This window comes from Curcuma longa, chromosome 3 (assembly GCF_044706935.1).
Source record: "Curcuma longa cultivar G26 ecotype Majalengka, Jawa Barat chromosome 3, ITB_CL_G26_1.1, whole genome shotgun sequence".
NCBI classification, from domain to species: Eukaryota; Viridiplantae; Streptophyta; class Magnoliopsida; order Zingiberales; family Zingiberaceae; genus Curcuma; species Curcuma longa.
In genome coordinates this window covers 6,771,143-6,793,872 of record NC_133863.1, presented here as the reverse complement: position 1 = coordinate 6,793,872, position 22,730 = coordinate 6,771,143, and the positions used below count along the sequence as shown (strand labels likewise).

At 37.7% G+C, this 22,730-nt stretch overlaps 2 protein-coding genes, 1 non-coding gene and 1 pseudogene across 4 annotated transcripts; 3 read left to right on the top strand and 1 right to left on the bottom strand.

The window, feature by feature from the left end:
- Positions 1-8,200: 8,200 nt before the first annotated feature.
- LOC141823572 (protein DETOXIFICATION 48-like) lies at positions 8,201-10,783 on the bottom strand (annotated as a pseudogene).
- A 683-nt stretch (positions 10,784-11,466) lies between these two features.
- LOC141825800 (small nucleolar RNA SNORD96 family) lies at positions 11,467-11,556 on the top strand. The gene has a single exon (XR_012601553.1). It is a non-coding gene; the product is annotated as a small nucleolar RNA SNORD96 family (small nucleolar RNA).
- Positions 11,557-12,987: 1,431 nt separating this feature from the next.
- On the top strand, positions 12,988-13,687 carry LOC141822703 (cytochrome b561 and DOMON domain-containing protein At4g17280-like). The gene has a single exon (XM_074710038.1). The coding sequence runs from the start codon at positions 13,006-13,008 to the stop codon at positions 13,600-13,602; it is 597 nt and encodes a 198-aa protein (XP_074566139.1). The 5' UTR covers positions 12,988-13,005; the 3' UTR covers positions 13,603-13,687.
- A 280-nt stretch (positions 13,688-13,967) lies between these two features.
- Positions 13,968-22,553, top strand: LOC141824253 (splicing factor U2af large subunit B-like). Of its 2 annotated transcripts, XM_074711507.1 has the most exons (13): positions 13,968-14,235; positions 15,426-15,664; positions 16,414-16,521; positions 16,797-16,864; positions 17,478-17,548; positions 17,632-17,676; positions 17,762-17,821; positions 19,038-19,098; positions 19,170-19,282; positions 19,367-19,813; positions 20,717-20,852; positions 21,554-21,621; positions 22,119-22,553. In XM_074711507.1, the coding sequence occupies exons 1-13, from the start codon at positions 14,119-14,121 to the stop codon at positions 22,254-22,256; spliced, it is 1,671 nt and encodes a 556-aa protein (XP_074567608.1). In that variant the 5' UTR covers positions 13,968-14,118; the 3' UTR covers positions 22,257-22,553. The 2 variants fall into 2 exon arrangements, with proteins under 2 accessions (XP_074567608.1, XP_074567609.1); XM_074711508.1 differs by lacking the exons at positions 13,968-14,235; positions 15,426-15,664; positions 16,414-16,521; positions 16,797-16,864 and adding an exon at positions 17,114-17,293.
- The last annotated feature ends 177 nt before the right edge of the window (positions 22,554-22,730 follow it).

The following is a 22,730-nucleotide window of genomic DNA, read 5'->3' as shown; positions in this document are numbered from 1 at the left end:
GACCTGAGTTGACCCCAAGTTTGGTTCAGTTGTCTTTGTTTGCTTCACCTCTGCTTTCTCCATCTTACTTCAAGCTCCTGGTTCCTGCAAGATAAGCATACAAACAAATAAAACTATCTAAATCTTACCTTATGGGTCTAACTTCACCTTATGGGTCTAATTTTGAATTTCTACCGAATTTCTGTGTTAGTCTGACGCTTACTATTCTATTCCGGGAACGCGCCCTTACCTACTCTACTAGGGAGAAATTTTACCAACAAGTCCTCCAGACTTGTTGGACTTCCTGCTTAGCTTTGTCCTTGGCCCTCAGAAATTTTCTACTACGACTCTGTCCTCCAGACCGCCAAGAATTCACTAACCCTCTAGTCCTCCCGACCATACTCGATTGGACTTTGGCCATGCTTCCCGATCCTCCTGCCACTGTATGGACTTGCACCTGGTGCACTTGGCCTCGCTAAGACTTTTGCCTGATCCTCCAAATCAGGACTTGCCTTTGCCTAGTCTACAACTAGGACTTAGTCATCTGGTTTGACTAGACTTCACTCACTCACATCCAAATATCATGTCCTATTTGAATCAACCCTTGGTCAAACTGACCAGACCTAGGTGTATTGTCAAGCATCAAAAACTCTAGACAAGATCTAGTACTTCTTGCACCAACATTATGTGGCAGATGAAGGTGATTATGAGTTATTTAGAGAGTACCACTAGCAAGTTACATTTTAGTCTAAAGACTTAATATAATGTTGCACTAGATATCTCAATTAATGCACATAAAGTTACATGTTTATTTGTTGCATTTTGTTACTACATAACTATAAAGATACATGCCTTTGTTAAATTGAGCTATGTTCTTTGCTTTTGTTTATGTATCACTCTTAATATCTACCAATCTGAACAATATCTCCATGATTATTGACACAAACTATGGATAATGGAAAGAGCATATTATGGTACTTTTAGGCTGCATGGACTTAGACTTTGCATTTAGGCACGATCACTTTGTAGGATTAAAGTGAGTGCTAGAGTGGTGGTGAATAGCGCTTGTCACTTTTTCACGCCTTTTTGAAAAATTCATAACTAAATCAAAGGTGAACAGTGGAATGTATCATAAAGCACAAGTACTCGTTTATTTTTACTTGGTTTATAGTCACTGGTTGCTACTCCAAGGCTCACAATCTTTGACTACTTTCGATGGACAATTCACTAAAAAAATTCTTTCTCTTATGAGAAGGAGTTTCATGAAAGATAGGATCAGTAACACTTTTTCCATCCTAATAATTAAGTATAAAAGACAAATATAAAACCAATTTTACATATAAGATGAGTAGGACGTGCATGCGGTAGTCGATGCAGCGATTTAGCATCGTGGCAACATCTTGGGTGCTTCATTCGTATTCAGAGTTGCGTGAGAAAAATGGGAATTCATCATTTAGGATTTTCCCTCGCAGTTGCTTTTATTGACCGATCTGGACGTTTGGAACTCCTTTCGGCGCCTCCATGTCGATTTGTCGATCCGCTCTCAATGTTGACTTATCATTAAGTGTCTATATCCATTGCGGACACTTGGAATGCTGACGTAGAGGTTACCAGGTCAGCTTTGACTCTGTGCACCTTATCCTTCTCCGGACGTCTAAAAGTTGAGGTATCTCTGGCCAATCCTGACTTGTCACCTCATTCACCATCCGGGCTCCTAGATCCCTTTTGGGCACCTAGACCATCCGGTCGCTTGGATCCAATAGGGACTCTCAGAACTTGAAGTTTCAATTCCTTGATTTTCTGTATCACAGAGTTAGCACAATACATATTACAAGAAATTAGACAATTTTACTACTGTCTGATCTTAACTTTTAGATTTTCAGTGAAATCTTAGGTTAGACTGTTCTCTTCAAGGGAGCGCATCTTCACCTACTCCTCTTAGGAGAGTTTACCTTCTGCCAACCATCCGGTCCTCCAAACCTTGTTGGACTTTTGTACAACATCTGATCCTCCACCTCTAGGATTTTCCTCCGATATCTAGTCCTCGCTGACCCATCGATCTGCTAGACGTTCGGTCCACTAACCCACCTAGACTTCCTGCTTGGTGATTTGATCTGTCAAGTCTTCTTGACCAGTCCACCTGGCTATGACTTTCTTGCCCAGCCCCAACTAAGACTTTTCTTGTGCTCCCTACACATTCACTTTAACTTGTTAGTTCACCACATAACTTTAACTTAAACTTTTTGTCATGATCAAAACATCAGTTCGATTATCTGGTGTTCTCTGCACCAACAATCTCTATCTTTTTGACTATGACAACCTGATTCAAAGTTAAGTTAAAATCTTACTTTGAAATGTAAAATCATTTTTAAAAAATTCTTAAGTAAGGATTATCAATCTCCCCCATAACTCCTTTTCTCCCCCTGAAATTAAGGTTTATCTTTCGAAAATATTTTATGAAGAACTTTCATAATTTTTCTCCTTTAACTTAACATGGTTCTTTGATTAATTATTTTTAGTTTTCAAAATGACTTAAGTAAAACTTTAGTGTTTAGAGAAAGTTAAGTTTTGAAAAATACTTTATGAAAAAATATTTTATAAAATCTTTTATTTTTAAAACATTTTAAAAAATTTTCTTAAAAAACTTTAGAAAAGAATTGCTTTGCTTTTCAAACATGAAATTTTTCAAAAAAAATATTTTTCTTTAACTTTGAAAAGTTTCTCTCCCTCCTTTTAAAAAAAAATATTTAACTTTAAAATTTACTCTCTCTCCCCTGTGACATAATCAAAAACATATAAAAAAATTTTTAGAAAGAATTTCAAAGTATTTAAAGTTTGTAAAAAATTTTGAAACAAACTACTTTGAATAAACGAGGATTGTATCAAGCAATTATGAAAAACAATAATAATTTAGAACAAAATTTGATGAAAAAAAATTGTAAGGAATCTTGAGTCCAAGCATGATGCCTATAATATATAATATCTAATTAAAAAATAAGGATCTATGAATTTGTCCTTATTCACATGTCCAACTTGTTGTTATTAGTTGACTATCAAAATATAACAGTTTTTACTAAGTTAGTTAAGTTAAGTGTATGTTTCTAACTAGTCTTTTACTATGAAGGAATACTTAACTTGATCAATGTATGTATGTATTTTTAGTCTAGATTTATTTTGATGTGACTTTTGCGATTAAAAAATTTTTAGCGATAAAATGTATATGTTATTAACTCTACAACTAAATCTTTTTATCGCAAAAGTCATCTTCAATTAACGACCAAATAATATTTTATCACAATTCTTATTGTTAATTAGCGACGAAAATTATTTATCATTAAAACTATCATATTTTCAGTTTCAACCTCGATATTTTTAGGAATCATTCAACCAAAAATTTTGAATGCCTTCTCAACAGGCCGTGTTCTCGATGGATATCACTATTTTTTTAGACAAGTAAAAAATGTATAAATCATAAATCCAAAGTGATTTGTAATGGATAAAATATCATATTTGAATATATTTTTAATATTATATATATATATAAATTTGCACGTTTTTATAAATCTTCTTATAATATGTATTGACACTCAAACTCATAAGAATAAAACAATTGTCAATGACAAAGCTACTAATGTTATTATAAGATTCATTATATATGTTTTATTTGAACGTATGTAATTATACATATCCGAGGGTGATCGCAAACATCTCAAAGCAAACAAGGTTCCACATTTTGATGGTACAAGGATAAAATTGACATCATTAGCTTCATCAGGAAATTTAATTAAGGTTTTAGTTGTACATTTATGCCTTGGATGACACATATTTGTAATTGGATGTATTTTATTTATATTTAAATTTTTCTACATTTTTAAACTCATGTTTCATCCAATTTGATTTGTAGGACAGTTTGATCATCAAGGCTTAAATGACACATCAAAGGTTAAGTGGAACATCATGATCAAGACAATCTCAACCCTTCATTTGGAGCTAGACTACTAAAGACAAGGAGGATGCCTACAACCAATCTGAACCATACATCTAAAGAATGGAAGGTTGAGAAAAAGAAGACAAAAGGAGAAGAAAGAACACACAACACAAAGCCCTAGCCGCCACCCCTCACTTCATCACCGCCCACTCCACACACCACTCACACCGTCCCTCACCTCATCTCCCTTACCACTCACGCTTCAGCCCTCCACAGATCCCCTCCACTCCACTCACGCCGCCTTCATCCCAATTCCATCTCCATCTTCCACTCAACGCCTCCATCTCCCATCTCCCTCATTTCATCACCGCCCACTCCATTCACACACCTCCCACTCACCTTCCATCTCCCTCACCACTCCCAACGCCTCACTCCACAACTCCACTCAGTCACCAAACTCACACCGCCACCTACCATCTCCACCACCGCACACTCCCAACCGCCCACTTCACACGCCCAATCACACCATCACAGCTTCCTTCCCTCACCAGCCAACGCCACCTCAACTTCCACTCACATCCCCCTCACCTCACGTTCCCTTCTCCACTCACAGTCAACCAAAGCCGTCCATCAACGCAGCAGCTCCTTCACTCACAGCATCCAACGCCCACAGCAGCTCCTCAAGCCACAACGCCTTAACGCCACAGCCATCTGCGGAAGCTCCAGCCGGTCGGATAGAGCCAAGCAGCCCTTTATTTCCTCCTGCGCGAGTGGACAGCACACAAACTCCAGCAACTTCTAGCTTTGTTTTGTTTGATTGTTCCTTCTTTTGATGTTGATTTAGCTTCCTTTCAATTGCTACTTTGTTACTTTGTTAGTTTGTTACTCCTTTACAGCTTACTTGTTACAGTTTGTTGAATTCTTCCTTTATGAATGCAAGTAGTTCGTCAAATTGCCTAGGAGAATTTCTATCATGTTTCGTTTCAAATATGTCATGTTTCATTTCATGTTGTCACTTTTATGTTTAATTCTGTTCGTTCTTGTTTATTGATCATGTTTGGATTGTAGTTAACTGAAATTTCGATTCCGGATAGTTAGGTTTGTTAGGAGTAAGTAGGTGGTTGAATTTTTATTGTTCTTCGCATCTAAACCCCCCAAAACATGCACTAGTTTAGTTCTTTTTATTTTTCTCACAACATATAAAATTTCATTAGATTTGAAAATTGCAATCATTGTATTGGGTCCTTGAGAGACGATTCAGGTTAACTCTATACTACATATTTGGTTGAAACTTGGTAATTAATTGAAACCGTAGTGCGACGAAAAACAGTTATATCATTGACCAATGTACTGAAATTAATACAAAGTCATTTTCCAAAAAAAGATGTACAAAATATCTTACAACTTGCAGCTGAACAGGTATGCTAACATTAGACAAGTCAAATGATCAAATTTCAACTTTACATACTTTTTTTTATCTTAGTTCAAACTTTGCATACTTTTTTATAGGCTCCGGATGCTTCAAATAAGCCAAAACAATTCAGGATCTCAAAGTTCATGAAAATAGTAAGTACTTCATTTGATTAACTTTTATTAAGATTGATGTTAATTTTGTTAAATGCATTCACTTATATTAATGCTTCATTATAATTTAATTTGCAGGTGATAACTAGAAGTAAAGGTGCTCATTTTGTTGATTGTTAGTGATCCATGTCTATCATATTTTGGAATTGTATTTTGTATGCACTATATATTTGTACTTTATGGGAGCATATCATGTATTGTTTGTAATATTGATACCTATTACTTTAGAACATGATTTACTTTTAATATAATTGAAGTCTTTTTTAAGATGATTGTTATTCTTATGTAAATTTAAATATATAAATTAAATTTTAAATTTTAATTTTTTGTAACAAAAATATGGTTATAATCTATACCCACAGAAGAAATGTCATATGGCTATAAGCTATACCTACGGAAAAAAGATCGTAGGTAAAGACATATAGTGAAAATGAAATCCGTAGGTATAAGTCAAGGTATTTAGTGACGGTAATGGGTACCGTCACTATAATCTTTTTTAAGATTATTCATAACAATTTTTAGTTCTGTCATAAAATCTATAGTGACACAATGAAATCCGTAGGTATAAGTTGAGGCATATAGTAACGGTCATGGGTGTCGTCACTATAATCTTTTTTAAGATTATTTGTGACGATTTTAGTTCTGTCACTAAAATCTATAGTGATGCAATAAAATTTGTAGGTATAAGTCGAGGCATATAATGACGGTAATGGATACCATCACTATATGTTACATCCATGGTAAAAAAAATCGTAGATAAAGGCATGATAAAAGTGACAGAAATAGACATCCATGGGTATAAGTTTTTGAGGTCTATACCCATGATTTTTATGTTATTATACAGTTTTTTACCATGGGTATATGATAAGTTTCTTATAATGTAATCCAATTAATTCTCATAAAAAATTATTATTTCTTTATATAAGATGAATCAAAGATAAAATAAGATATTTTCTCTATAGTATTCGAAGCGTTTACTGATATATAAATATTTAAAAAATAGATACTACGGCTTCGACATTTATTTACAAAAGTACACTAACGATCCTCCATATATCTTATCTATCTCTAATTAATTAAAAGTAACTTCCAAATAGTTCTACCACTAGATATCACCCTGCAATGCCTATCAAAATTAATTTTTAATTGAATAAAAATAAATTATGGGAGACTTGCTTTTAAATCCCCAAACCTAAACTCACCTTTGTGATCAGTCCCTACCCATATATTTCTTTGCATGCAGTACCCAAAAGTAACTAAAAGTTTGTTTCCACTCCCCAATACATAAACTTACAAAATTACCCCTTTCCTATCTCCTTTTCTCCCTTGTTCAAGAGACATACATCTCATTTCTCTCCTCCCCTGCGTATACGAGCCACGAGCCACGACCCGTCTGTCTTCTTTCTTTCTTTTCTTCCTGGCGAGACCTTCTTCAAAACCCTAACCGACATTTTTCTTCTTCTTGACGACACCATCCTCAAAACCCTAATTGGTTTTCCACCATTTCCTTCTCCTCCATTTGTTGACGACACAATCTTCGTTTCCTTGTCCAAATCCTAAATGGTGACACCATCTCACACCGACGATGAGATTGAAGCAAGAGCATACGCGCCCAAACTGAAGCAAGCATCTTGATCGAGAGATTCACCTCAATAATTTTTCTGTGCAGGTCAAATTGGGGAACCACATGAGGAAAATCGAGGTCGATCTAGTTGCTTCGCCCAGGAACGTAGATCCTTCCTGCAGAAACGCCTCCAATCCATCCCATAAATGTGCTGACTACTGCTGGATAAGAACCCGCAGGGTGAGCGAACAAAGGGCAGAGAATCGAGCAGGTCTGCTGCTTTCTCCTGTTCCTCCTTTCCGCTAGCTAGAACTGATGCTTGAAGAAAAAGCTGAATTTTTTTCGATTTGCATCTGAGAATCTCACAATTGAACTTCAAAATATTTCAAATTTTATAATAGAAATGCAGCATCTTTTTTCCCAAGTTATTCCTCGTTTATTTTGCTTATGAAACTGCAGCATTGTTCTCCTCTTAGTTTCTTCCTTTCAACAAGGAGCGAAGCATGAAGAGAAAACTGATAAAGCAATTACAGGAAGAAATCTCGCTCCTAATTATAGAAATGCATCTAATCCATACCACCAATCTTCCGAATATTGCTCTTCAAGGAAATTGCACTCGCAAATAATTTACTTTCTCCTTTCTTATTTTCTGAAAATTGCAAACTGAAACTGAACATTCATTTTCATATTCATGCTAAATCTAATGTGGTTTTTCTTGTCATACTTTATCTTATTTTATTTTGGTTCTTCTCATAAGATACAAACATTGATCTAGTTATTACTGAGAGGAAGGGGGACAAGAAGGCAGAGAAAGTAGGCATGGAGATCATCAACTCCAATTGTGCAAATGCATCAAATTCATACCACAAATGTGCATGAAGAGAAAACTGATAAAGCAATTTAGTTTTTTTGTTTGCTTGATACGTCATTTGTAGAGTACAATTGTTAATAATTTGTATTGTAGTGCAGCAATAGAGTCAATGTCTTAAGCATTATATGATTTTTGTGACTAATACTATAAGATAGAGTTATATTGGTGCAGGAAGCATGGAACCCGGAGGACCAAGTCATGGAGGTTGTGGAGCAAGCGATGAAGCAGATCAAGGAAAAGTCCAACCTTCAGGCAACTACCCGGTTGGCAGGCCTTATGAACACCTTAGTGAATACGAGGAACTGGGCCAAGAATCCAGCGGAAGGACCATCTTACACCTTGAAGACCACAACATCAGAAAAAGAATGACCCAAATTGAAACAGAAGCAGTGGAGCAAGTCTTCCACATTAATATCAGAGAACTGGAACAGATCTTCCAGTTCAAGGAATATGACTTTCAACATCATGCCCATCGAGAAGGAACAAAGAAAGACAATTATTGGAGACAATATCTTCCAGCTGTCATCAGCACAAGAAAAGAACTCTAGAATGCCTTTCTCCACTACCAGAGCGTGATAAAAGAAGTGTTGGAGCATCCACCATATTAACATATTTCTCAATATACAGGAAAAGGAGGAGGATAGAACAAAGAAAAAACATGGATACAACTACAAGAAGGTGTACTCGATCCAGCGGCAACATTCAGCGGCAACTACAGAAGGTGTACTCAAGATGAGAATTAGGAATGTGCTCGGTCGGTTAAGAAATCACTCCATGATCATCTTCACACTTTAACTAGATTACACACATAGACAATACCTTGCTTGTGTTTTTGTACAACTTAGAGATGTGAGGTTGCCTCAGGAATGTGGGGGTGTCATCATCTCCTACACACATAGACAATACCTTGCTTGTGTTTTTGTACAACTTAGATGGGAAGAGATGTTAGGATCATTCTCTTAGTTCATAATGCTTGTTATGATGCATTACTTTGGGCTAAGAGACTGAATTTTTATAGACCAATATATAATTCATGTGTATTTGGTTCGAAGATCATGGTTGTAACATTCCATACCAACTATATCGATCCCTTAATCATGTTTGAGCGTATGTTGTCAACTTAGGTTAAATCCTTCAGCATTGCACTCAACTGATACTTTTAATCAGCTGACTGAACTGATATCAGTCGACTGATTCAGATATTCAGTCGACTGAACATGATCCTAGTCGACTATAATTTGTGTCCAGTCGACTAACCCCGCACAGAACCAAATTGGACTCGACTGGAAGCTCATTCCAGTCGACTATCTTGGCCATTCTTCACCGTAGACCCACCTTCAGTCGACTGAGTTTTAACTATAGTCGACTGATCGCGAACAGTGACGAAACTGACTCGACTGGGATTATATTCCAGTCGACTGGAGCTGTTTCTGGATCACCATTAATGAAGGATCTCGAATGTCTTCTAGTGTTGGGGTGGTCTTCGTCTTCTCGGCTTCCACGGAGATGGGAGACAGAGTAGTTATTGGGGTAATTGGAATTATGTCATTGCAATTAGCAATTGGAATGATTGAAGGAGGAGAGAAGAAGAGTCGGTTAAGCGTCTGGCGTGCTCTGCCTCCGATGCCCAATTTGTTCTAGCGACGGCGCCGGTCATGAGGGCGGTGCACGTGGCCTGCGCCGAAAGGAGCCCCAGCCACAACCCCTGCAAGTCCATTTTTCCGACGAAGCTGAGGAGGATTGCCACCGGTATGCCGACCAAGTAGAAGGAGCCAAGGTTGATGTCGGCGCCGGTGGCCGGGCGGGCACTGTCGCGGAGGACGCCGCAACCGGCCGTCTGTGGGCAGTTGCCGAGCTCACAGAGACCGGCGATGGGGAGCGCGAGAGTGGTGAGGTGGAGGATTTCGGGGTCGCGGGTGAAGAGGTGTCCCCACTGGTGGCGCATGGAGGCGGTGAAGGCGGTGGCGGCGAGGCCGAGGCCGAGGGCTGCGGCGAGGGCGGCAGCAGCGGCGACGCGGGCCTTAGCAGGGCAGTTGGCGCCTAGGACGTTGCCGACGCGGGTGGAGACGCCGAAGCTAAGCGCGTTGGGGAAGATGTAGACGAGGGAGGTGGTCTGGATGAGGATGCCCATGGAGGCCACGACATCGCGGGGGTGCGCGAGCAGGCCGCTGAGGAGGATCATCAGCTCGTACCACCACCACTCGAGGCAGACGGAGACACAAGACGGCGCCGCAAGGCGGAGCAGCGCTGGCCACCCGCGGAACCACTCGCCGGAGAGGAAGCCAACTCCACCGCAGGTAACGTATCACGGCAGGATCTAGAGAGAAGGACGAAGAGGAGGAGGCAGACAAGGAGATTGAAGTTGGTCCACACCATGGCTGTCGCCACGCCAACTATGCCGGGGCGGAGGTGAACTGCGAGAAGGTACGTAAGCGGGCCATGGAGCGTCACGCAGAAGGAGGAACAGTAAGTGACTGGGAGGGTGATGTTCTGCGAGCGGAGGAATACGCGGAGCGGATGGAGTAAGGAGAGGAGGAGGAGGTCCGGCGAGGCGGCCGCAACGAACACCTGCGCTACCTAGCTTGGTTTAATTAATGATTATCTGCCTTTTTTTTTTATTAAGAAAAGGGGGGAGAAGAGGAGAGTGGAGAGAGGGGGATAAATTTGTAAATTTATGGATTTGGGGAGTTGAAACTAAGTTAAACTAAGTTTGGGGAGTGCATGCAAAGAAAATGTTGGATAGGGAGTGCATGCAAAGTCCAGTTTGCAATTGGGGAGTTTTCTCCAATTTACCGTTTCTTCTTTCTCGTCTCGCCATCGTCCTCCTTTTCTTCGTTCTCGTCTTCTGCATCACCATCGAGGGCACTTGCCGCTCCTCCTCATCCGCCGTCTGAGTAAATGGAGGATCGTCATCTGTGGTGGAAGAGGACGAGAGATCCGTGCGATAGCGAGGGCTGCGAGGGCTGCGAGGGGAGCGAGAGAAGAGGAGGAGAAGGTTGTGGGTGAGGGAGAAGAGAGCGGAAGATCACATGGCGGCGCACGTTAATGTAGACCGCCGGATGGTGGCGGCGCTGGCTCTGGCGCTGGCGGCCTGCTTATCGTGCGCCGTCGCGGGGCGCGTCGGCTGGCCGGGAGAGACGCAGAGGTTGGAGGTGCGGAGGCACCTCAAGCGGCTCAATAAAACCCCCGTCAAGAGCATCAAGGTGCTTGGCTGTGCCCTTTTCTAGGTTTCATGTTCATCGATTTTTCCGCACTTTTTCCCTCCTCTTTTGTTACTTCAGTCTGGATGTGATGTGTGAAAAAAACATCATTTTCTTCAATTTTTTTCATTTTTCAGTAAAAGAAAATGGTGTTAGTTCGGTGGGTGTTCTTCGCTTCAGTTTATTGAACTCGTGCTTTTTGATATTTGGGATTTTCCAGCTTTGACGATGTGTTTAGGTCCGACTTTCTTCTTCTCTCCCTCCTCGTCGCCTCCTGCGGAACGCTTAATGTTTCAACCTTTTTACCTGTGATTTTAGTGCTAGAATTATACATTGGCCTTGTCCTATGAAGAATCGTTTATTAATTACACCATCTTTTGGGGCTGATTGGCTTCTTCTGGCCATGTTGTGATTCTGCAATTCTGAGGCATCCTGAGGCATCCGGAATTCTTTCTTAATTATTCGTATTCAAAATTTGTTCTTTTCCTTTCGAGGATACAATTGAATTTCATTTGATTTTGTCCGTTTGATTTTGCCGATTTTCCCTTACGACGATATACGTTCTTTCTTTTTCCATTTTTTTCTTGGTTTTGTGCCGGAATTTTATTTGCTTTGACCGAACTTCGAATTTTTCATAAAGACTCTTTTTATTGAATATACATTCTGATTAAATTTTCTTACTGGACAAATCATGTTTGACACGCCACGACTATTAAGGAGTATCTAGATATATCACCATTAATGGCGGCCTAACTCTTGTTGATTAGTAAAGCTTCATTATGTGTGGCTAAAAACATTTTGGACATAAATAGTCGCGTCCCGTTAAAAGTCTGTCTTGTGAATTTTTCAAAATGCCTCCGTGTGAATTATAAAAATATATTTAACAAAAAGTATTCGATATAACGACTAATTTTATACTATAATTAAATAAAACTATTTTTGTTTACGTATTGAAAATATTATAATCAAACAAGTAAATGTATATCTATCTAGTTGCCTTTTAAATATATTTTTACTTATAACTAAATAGACTTTTGGTGTAAATAAATAAAGATATATGCAATAATACAAATGAAAAACTATATTTAATTTATCAAAAAAATAATAAGAATACTGTAGAATTTATATTGCAAATTTATATATATATACATGCTTTAATTGAGTTATCATTCATCAATAACCATGTTTCAACAATATAGTGAAATTGAAATCGAAATCTCCAATTCTCCTCTTACATCGGAGTTAAAACCTCAAACCATCATCACTATTATACATGCATTTGAATTCGATGCTTAAATTTTATTACTTTAAACTATCAATTAAAACTAGGTTGTTATTTCTTATCGGAAGCACGCGAGGAAGCCACAATCAAAACGTGTAGTAAAACTAAAATTCAGATTTGAGCTAACGTTTCGTAACTAGCTAGCCTCGCAAAGTTCGGCAATCCATGTTCAAATAATTAATCGGTAGTCAATAAGTTGAAAGATCTAAATGCATGATTCGACCCATTACGCGGATGGAATTGGAATTTTCAAGAGTACGTGATTGATTTACAGACGTTTTCAGGTGAAGTGTCTTTGATATCGCAAATGAACTCAATTAGGAAGCTTCTTTTGACCAATTATTTCTCATGTGTGTTTTCCTTGGTAAACTATATACATTGAGTTTTCCACACGTACATCGAAAAGAAAATTCAAATTCTTAACAAAGGGTCCTTCTGCGTTTTCTTAATTTCCTGAGCAAATTCCATTCTGCCCCTCAGATTTTATATCACTTTTCACTAGTTTCCTTCTCAGACTTTATAAATACCCCGGGTAATACAGGATTGTGAGCACGGATCGTTGGTTAATTGATTAAATATTTTATTAGTTAGTTAACCATGAAGCTCGCCTTAGGATTCGTATTGCTGGTCTTGTGCTCGTTGCATGGGCGATCCACGGCCCAGAGCTGCATCGACGAGGCGTTCTCCGGCAACAGGAGTTACAGCTCCTGCAGCTCCCTCCCCTACCTTAACGCCTCCCTCCACTGGACCTACCACCCTTCCAATGCCAGTCTCGACGTCGCCTACCGCGGCCTCCAGTCCTCCTCCGGCTGGGTGGCGTGGGCCATCAACCCCACCAGCAGTGGCATGGCCGGCGCCAACGCCTTCTTTGCCTTCCCCAACGCCATCACCGGCGCCACCACCGTATACACCACTCAAATCAACAGCACCAATCTCATCCCCTCCGACGTCGCGGACGGGAACTTGACCTTCGCTGTGCACAGCCGGGAGGCGGAGTACTCGAGCGATGGCGGATACTACACCATCTACGCCTCTTTGGAGCTGCCGGGGAATGCCACGCAGCAGAACACGGTGTGGCAGGCGTCGACGACGTTCTCCGACGGCGTGCCTTATGGCCACCGTTTTAGTGGGGATAACGTGATGTCCTTAGCCACCTTGGATTTTTCGGTTCAGGGAGGTGGCTTGACTAATTGAACCGGGTCTAACTTGAATTCGTCGAGTTGACTTGAATTAGCTGAGAGGCCATTTATCTGTTATCATTATTCAAATATTCACTTCTCCAGAGGTTGTTATACGAATAAAAATCATTATATTTCTTTTAGAATTTTCTTTGGTCAGCGCGTTCTTTGGGAACATTTTAACCATCAAATAAATAAATAAATGATGATATATCAATAACCATCAGAATTTTCTATGAAACAGAATGATAGATCCGGATCATTTTGCTGAAACAAAGCGGGTGAGGATCGTTGATTTGAAATCCGGATCCAATTGCCTGTACTATTAATACAAAGCCCGATAACAAAACCGCCACCTCTCGACCTCCGCTGCGAGCACTCCTCTTCCCTGCCCTAGGAAGCAGAACCCGTCGCGGTTTGTTGCTCAGCCGGAAGCTTACGTTGGGAAGGAGCCTAAGGGGGAGAGACGACGTGAAGGAGGAGGAGGAGGAGGAGGAGGAACGGAGGGATCCAGCCTAAAGGGGTGGTGAATATGGCGGAGTACGGAGAAAGATTCGAAGGCAACGGCGACGGGTACAATGGATACGCAGCCGATTCCCCTCAGGCGAAGGGAAACGGTACCGAGAACTCAGTTGATTCCAGATCTAAGGTAATTTTCTCTCCTACACTCCCTTTTACTGCCAAATTCCCTGATACTGCTGTCAGATTCCCTGATCCTGCTGTCGGATTCTGGCATCTACGTTTCTTGATTTCATCATTAAAATAATATGAGAATAGTGAAGAGAAACAAATCAAATTAAGAATGTGATTAGTATATATATATCAAAACAAGCTTATGATCACAAATAAAGGAGTCATAGTTGATAAGTAAATACTAAACACATAAAATAACAAAGCATTTCATATTTCACATCGCAACCAAGGAAACAAAAATCACAACAAAATATAAATTTCAATAGTTCATAGTCATAGATCTAAATTGAAAGAAAACACAACTAGTTTGTAACTATTATCATGGTATAATATTGTAGAAATCAAATAACTAATATATCACTTTTTAAGATAACTAATATACTACAAGGTGAAGCGGCTCCTTGGTACAACTGCTTAGACAACCACCTAGACCGCCTTTAGAACAATGATATTCTTATGTTTTGCTTTAGTGGTTGATGAATTACACAATGAGAACTTTGTCATAGTTGTTTTGCTGTTTGTGGTAAAGAGTGCATTTCTTGATGGATCTTAGTTGCTGAATCTGGTCAAATGACAATGTATCCCAAAAGGTTAAGTTAGGAAAGGATCTAGTTAATTTTATCTTTTTGACACTTAACCCTTATGCTTGGTTACACAATCTTTAATAGATTTGTCGATCAAAGATGTAGACTGAATCTAAGTTAATTGTATGAATATCATGCAAGTGAGTGCACAATTTTCAATTGCTGATTTTTGCAGGATTTGTCGATAGATTTTCTTAATCTTACAAAAAAAATTAGATTAATATGGTTAATGCTTAGCCTAAAATCTTAAGTTGCTTAATGGTGACTCTACATATCTATATTTTTAATATTTGCATTTCAGGTGTTACATCATCCCGTTTTAAATTTTCTGTCTTTATTTTGTATGAATTTCTTAAACTTTCTTTTGATCACCTATGTTTTTCCTATTGTTTAATCGCATATGATCAGTGTTGCTGTTGATTTATATATTTTAATTCACTTATCGAGGCTTTGAATGCATGCTTAATTGGCATTACTCCTCCCAATAGTAAGAGCTACTTGTTTGACATCATTTGGTATCTCTGGAAGTTCCTAATGGCATATAACTTGTTCCTTGCTGCAGTATGATTTTCATGAACATGAAAGAACAACGTCAAAAAGAAAAGACAGGGACATCAAACGAGACAGGGAGAAAAACAGGGAGCATAGCAAGGATAGAGAAAGAGAAAAAGACAGGGATCATGGTCGAGACAGGGATCTGGATCGTCACCACAGAGAGCACAAGGACAGAAGTGAAAAAAGGGAACATGGTCGAGATAGATCTGATGACCGTGATCGTCACCATAGCCGAGACTATTATAGGTAATGGGCTCCTATATTTATGTCTTCTCTGTTCATGAAATTTGTTAGTGGTATCAACTGATCTGGTTGCTTAGGCATACACTCAATAGGATTTTTCTATTAGGTTATAGGATTCACCTCAAACCAATGGTATCCTATTCGAAATTTCAATTCAATCATTTTTGTACCGGAGTAACTCTACTTCTTGATTTAAACCAAAACTAGTCTGGTTGAGTTGATTTTTTAGCAGATCAGGTTCATTATTTGATTTTTCAGAAAAAATATTAGTCAAACACTTGAACTATTAAATATGGCAGGTGAAGACTGGGTAAAAATTATAAATAATTCTACTGAACTGGTTTGTGTTAGGTTATGTTTAGTTGGACTAGGTCATGCTTTTATGGCCTATGTTAGGATCCCATAGAAGAAAAATCAAGTTTTGATAGAATATAGATTTAACCCAATAGTAAAAACCTGTTGTTTGTTGCCTAATTGATTTTTCACTCCTTTTGAATACCTTGCCATCTAAGCTATGATTTCATTGCATATTAGTTCTACCACTTGGAAGTTGTACAATGGTAAGATTGAGGCAATTCCATTCCAATCCTTGCATTAGTTGGAGCTTTATATTTATGGGCCTATCTGATTTCAGTTTGTTTATTATTGGGGTTAAGCTGCATGATACTATAGGATTACTAAAAGTTGTTTCTTGGGCGACTATGTGGGATTAACTTTGGGTTTTGCATTTTATATCTTCATGACCATTTCAGGCACAAAGATTATGAGAGAGACAGAGATGGGCATCGTAGACATCGGTCACAATCTCAGTCAAAAGGCAGATCTACTAGGAGATCAAGATCTCGTTCACGATCAAAGAGGTAAGTAGTGCATCACATATCCACTGTTCATTTGTATTTTTTGGTTTATTGTTAGGTGAACATGTCTGGATGCATGCTATAATATGCATTTTTTTTTCTGATAATGCACTGATTTCTGACCTTTACTTGTGCTCTATGTAAAATTATTTGTACCTTTTAATAAGAATTAGTAGTTTGATTAACTCATCATGCTAACAATTAAAAGCTGTGAAGCTCTATTGATGTTATTTGTTATTTTATTTAATATCTTGATTAATTGATCTCCCAAATGACAGCAAACGTATCAGTGGTTTTGACATGACCCCACCATCTGCTTCTCTTCTACCTGATGCCACTGCTGCAGGTATATGTATTTCATGAATTTATGCACTTTATTTCTGCTGCATTGCTTATTCCATATTTAGCAGAAAAATTTATAACTTAAGATGTTGCCATTTAAAAAAAAAGGTATCTTAGACTTAACATCTTTAATCAGTAGCAAGTGTTTCTTTGGAACTAAGGTCCATATATTTTCACTTTTTTTTTGCATTTTCTTTTCTTATTTAACTTAGTTCTCAAACTGAGAATGCTTTGGTTGTCTCTTGTCTTTGTGTTTTGTTTTGTTTTGTATATGTATGTTGTATAAGAAGGCAATTTTGGGCCACTAGTCCCCCTAAGCTGCCAAGGGTGTGAGCGGACTCTATAGCTTTTATATTCAAGGAGGAACAATGCACTGGTTCGGTGGATCTTGCTCATCTTCAACTGGCAATTATCTACTTTTTGCTAGTTTTATGTATGTTATCTCCAACAAATTAAAATGATAAATTTATTGTTTTTTTTGTGATGATTCTGTTACAGAATCCAGATCAAATCTTGTACGTGCGAGGGCATAAAAGATTGATGCTGCATATATATTCTCGTGTACTTATTGTAATGCACTTATCATTACATGTTAGAAACTCAGTTTCTCTACACAGGTCAACTCCCTGGAGCCACTCCAGTCATTCCTGGAATGTTCCCGAACATGTTTCCTTTGGCAGCTGGACAGGTGCTCAGCTTAGTTCTTGCTTGGTTTGAATGTTTTGAGCTTTTAGGTTTTCAGTTTTTAATTTGTTGATAATGTCCTGTTAGATTCCAACTTTCCCTATGATGCCAGTGCAAGCCATGACTCAGCAGGCATGGATATCCACTATCCACTGTGTTGTATCATCATTTGATTTTTATGTCTCACATGCTGCGAATATCACTATTTCTTTTGTAGGCTACTCGTCACGCTCGCCGTGTATATGTTGGGGGCCTCCCTCCAAGTGCTAATGAGCAGGTTATTGTCCTTATCTTATCCTCATGTTTCATGGAAAGATCCTTTTGATTTCATTTTCAATTTGGAATATTATTTTTTTCCTTGAAGCGCCTTCATGCAAATTCATTAGTACACTTTCTTTAAACTGCCAAGTTTTGAACATATTATGCAAACAAACTAATATGTCATGTTTATGGTAATGAATCACATTTTGTTAAACTAATAAGTAATTGAATTGAAAGGAAAATGAGATTGATCTAATTATAATTTCCAATTCTAATCTATTCTCCTTTTAAATAGAGTTGTATGAGTAGACATCTATAACGCAACAGAACATCTTATGAGAAATACTTCAACCACATATTTTCCATTCCAGTGGCTATTTTGAATCGAAATTAGCATTTCAAATATAATCTAGTGGAATTACTATGTGATGCAAATAAAAGGAGGAAGCATAACTGGTAGCTCAGTCATCATTTCCTGGATGTTGTCAGAGTTTGTATCACTTTATCTGGTCGGAGACAAAGGCATGTATCGTCCAATAGGTGTAAAAGGTTTACCTGTGTTAATTCTTTGAAAGCTACATTTTTTTTTATAATTTCTAAACTCTATATCTAACACTCTTAACAATGTTGGTCAGTGTTTATTAGTTAAGCATTTCCTGGGTTTGGCTTTATAATTTATAGTTACCTATTATTTTGATTGACCTTGTATGATAAATCAGCCTTGATTTATCTTGCAGTGATTTAATGTGTTTGGAATCACTCAATTGAGGTGTTTGAGTCACTGTTTTGAAGGCTGGTGATCGTAAATCTTCCTTTGAGTTATTTGTTATAAAAATTTAGGATAAAATATCCTCATTGCTTGCAATCACTTTTAGTCCTATATGGCATGCCATGGAAAGGATTCCAAATTATCCATGATCTTTGATGGAAAATTACTACAACCTTCAGAGATCACCATTGTATTTGTCACCTTTACCAAACATTTATGTTTATGTTGGATTTCACGGCTGGTACTTATAACATCATCTCAATCTATTACAACTCTTTGAAAAAAATTATGCAAATGGTAACTATTGTTATAGAAAGTTATGCTGGATAACTCTCTCCCTTCGTGTGTCTTATGATTAAGATGTTTGTAGTTCTATGTGATCCATAGTACGATTAGATGCTGATGGTTCTTGTTCTTGCTTATCTTTTTTTTTTTTTTTTTTTTTTTTTTTTTTTTTTTGCAGTCCGTTGCGATTTTCTTTAGCCAGGTTATGTTTGCTATTGGAGGGAACACAGCTGGTCCAGGTTAGTGTTTGTAGCTAATTTTCGTTTTTTTGATTTATGAGATTGTATCTGTGTTTTTCTCTGATTTTTAGGTGATGCTGTTGTCAATGTGTATATCAACCATGAGAAGAAATTTGCATTTGTAGAAATGAGGTCTGTTGAAGAAGCAAGCAATGCAATGGCATTGGACGGCATTATTTTTGAGGTTGGATTTTTTTTAACTTTAAGATTTTGTGTCACAACTTTCGGATTATACCTATGACTCTAAAATGAGGTCTATGTCTTTCAGGGTGCCCCAGTGAAGGTCAGAAGGCCAAGTGATTATAACCCTTCCCTTGCAGCTGCACTTGGTCCAAGCCAGCCTAATCCTAATCTTAATCTTGCTGCAGTAGGACTGACACCTGGCTCTGCTGGTGGACTTGAGGGACCTGATCGCATTTTTGTGGGAGGACTTCCATACTATTTCACGGAAGTGCAAGTTAGAGAATTGCTTGAATCCTTTGGGCCTCTCCGTGGTTTTGATCTTGTTAAGGACAGGGAAACTGGCAATTCAAAAGGATATGCATTCTGTGTCTACCAAGACTTATCTGTCACTGATATTGCATGTGCAGCTCTTAATGGTATCAAAATGGGTGATAAAACCCTTACTGTGAGGCGTGCAAACCAAGGTGCTGTGCAGCCAAGACCAGAACACGAAAGTGTATTGCTACAAGCACAACAACAAGTGGCATTGCAGGTAGGTGCAAAATGATTAAACATGTGATGGAATATAATTTATCAGTCTTATCATTTGGTTCATAGCATAGAGATTTGGACGATTGCCCTAAAAATGCCCCTAATATCCTAATATTAATTATTGCCCCGTTCAAACCCGTTTTCATTTAACATTCCACTGAGGCCTCTCATTCTGAAAATATCAATAACCCTATAAAAATAAGAGAGAAAAATTTAAGTCTAAAAAATTTGGTTTAGTGAGGTTGCCATTAGTTGCAAGTGCCTTGTTGAAGCATCAATCTGCCAAGCAATAGTCGTGAATGGTTAGGAAACAGTGAATGACCATAAAGAAAGGAAAAAATCTAAAGAAAATGTGACATATCTTTTATAGTTATTTAGGATATTGATATGATTTCCAAGAATTATATAATATGTTTTGTTACTTAAATAAGTTTTCACTAAAACTTAGTGAGTTTGAACGAAAAAAAGTCTAAATTATCAATGTGTCATAGAGAAAATTCTAATTATATTTTCCATACACTTTTTTAACAGAATGTTATTAAGTGATAGGTAGCTATGCTGGTTCAATCTAGTGTTTATATTGGTCTATATTCTACTATTTTTGGAGGAACCTTAAAGGATCAAATAAATTATCTTAAAATTTAGTGTTTATTTATTTGTTTGTTTGCATCGGTTAAATATTTGCTATTAGTTTCTTTTTGTCGTGGTCTACTATGAGATGATATTTGTATATGACAGTTAAGCAATTTATCATGCATGCCTCTCTTATTTTGTACATTTTGACAAAGTAGTTCAACAACATCATGGAGCTTGCAACTGAAACATTTGAGTATGTGTTGACAGTGTTTAATTTCTGAGTTTCCGTTTTGAAAATATTGAGTTAATCTCATCTTTCCGAATGCAGAAACTTGTTTACCAGGTTGGATCTCTTCCTACAAAGGTGATATGCTTAACTCATGTGCTTGCTCCAGATGAACTCAGAAACGATGATGAATATGAAGACATACTGGAAGACATGAGGGTAGAAGGTGGAAAATACGGTAAAAATTAAATAAATGTTCTTTATTATTGATGGCATTTTCTACCTCACCAAGTCCCTGTAACCTTTTCTTTTTACTAGTAGTTGATCCTCCTATTAAAATAATCAAAGGTAATAAAAGAAAAAGTCACTGGCTGTTTTGATGCATTAACTTATTATAAATATAATTTATGTTTATATATCTATTGTGAATTATATTAAAATAATATGCAGAAGAAATGTCAGGTTGCTAACCGGAGGAAAAATAAAATTTAAATCCTTAAAGGCGATAAAAACAGAATATTAGAGATAAATCATACCTCTTGTGAAAACGGTTATAACAAAAATCTGCTTTTTATATACAGCAAAAGGCCAAAATGTTCATCTTCTTCACATCCCTTTTGCATCCTCAATATCAACAATGCTCTGGAAATTCCAAATGAAGGGCTCAGGTGTATTCTTAAGTAGATGTATTCCATAGTTGGGCTCCTTGCCTAGGTCATCTAGGCTCAGCGTGTTGTTTAATTTAGGTCCAATAACTAAATCAAGTAAAGCAATAAAGCTGGAGAGTAACCATTGTCTCTATCCATATGACAAGATCATGGGACTGATTTATTGCTAATTTACATGAGAACCAGACTTTGTTCTTTGTAGAAGATGCATTTTAGTGCTTTCTTGAATTTTCATCTTCTGCTTGATAACCATTCGATTTTTTACTTGCAGGTAAGTTGGTCAATGTTGTAATCCCACGTCCTGGACAAAATGGAGAACCAACCCCTGGCGTTGGAAAGGTCAGACTGTTTATTATGTATAGTGATTATGTCATTAGGCTACATATCAATCTCTGAAGCTTCCTTAACAATTTCTTTATCATTCATATCAAGCAACATGGGCAAATGTCAAGTATCACCCATGTGTCTATATCTGTTACAATATATTGTTAGAATGCTATACCTTACATGTATTGCTTGACATGAAACTAGATTTTAAGTCCATATAGAAATTATTTACCAATATATTTATATCTAGGCCTACCTAGTGATTTAGATGGCGACATCTGTTGCATATGGCAATTGCACACTACACAATGTTGCAGATGTCTACAAATGCAAAATGATTTTTATTTGTTTTGATATTTCTAAAAAATATATGTATGATACTTTACAATGCTCCATAGAATCTTATAAATACTTACAATGTTTGTTATCGAACTAAAATCTTACAATGTTTGAATTCGCTATTCCATTCCCTTGTACCAGTTAAGCAATCTGTCGTCTTTTTTGATCAGGTATTTTTGGAGTATGAGGACGTTGATGGGTCTGCCAAAGCCAGACAAGGATTGCATGGAAGAAAATTTGGGGAAAATCAAGTTGTCGCAGTCTTTTATTCCGAGAACAAGTTTGCCGAAGGTAACTATGATGACTAAGTATCATTGACTGTGGTCTGAAGCAGTTACATCCCCAGTACCATTGTGTAATGCTGTAATATTTATGAGTTCTAGATGCTCCAAATATAATAGCTTAGATTCATTGTCGTAATAAGTCTAGAGAGGAGATACAATGCAATATTCTGGCCTATCAAACGCCTATTTGTAAAATAGGTAATTAGTGAAACTTTAATCAATAGATGTTGATCATGCAACCCTGGATAACATAAAAAGTGTTACCTGTGTCGTTCTTAAGGTTGGTAGGCTTGTGATTCTTTCTCGCCAGTTATGTTTAGGTTGTCATACACAAGTCATTAGTAATTATTTTGTGAATTCTAAAATGACTATCAAACTGGCTGGTCTATTTTTGAGTGTTTGTGAATGCCATGTTCGGGAAAATACACCGGTGTCTTCTCAGAACACAAGGCAAAACTTCAAATTTAGCTACCAGAATCAACTGCTTGCATGGAGCTT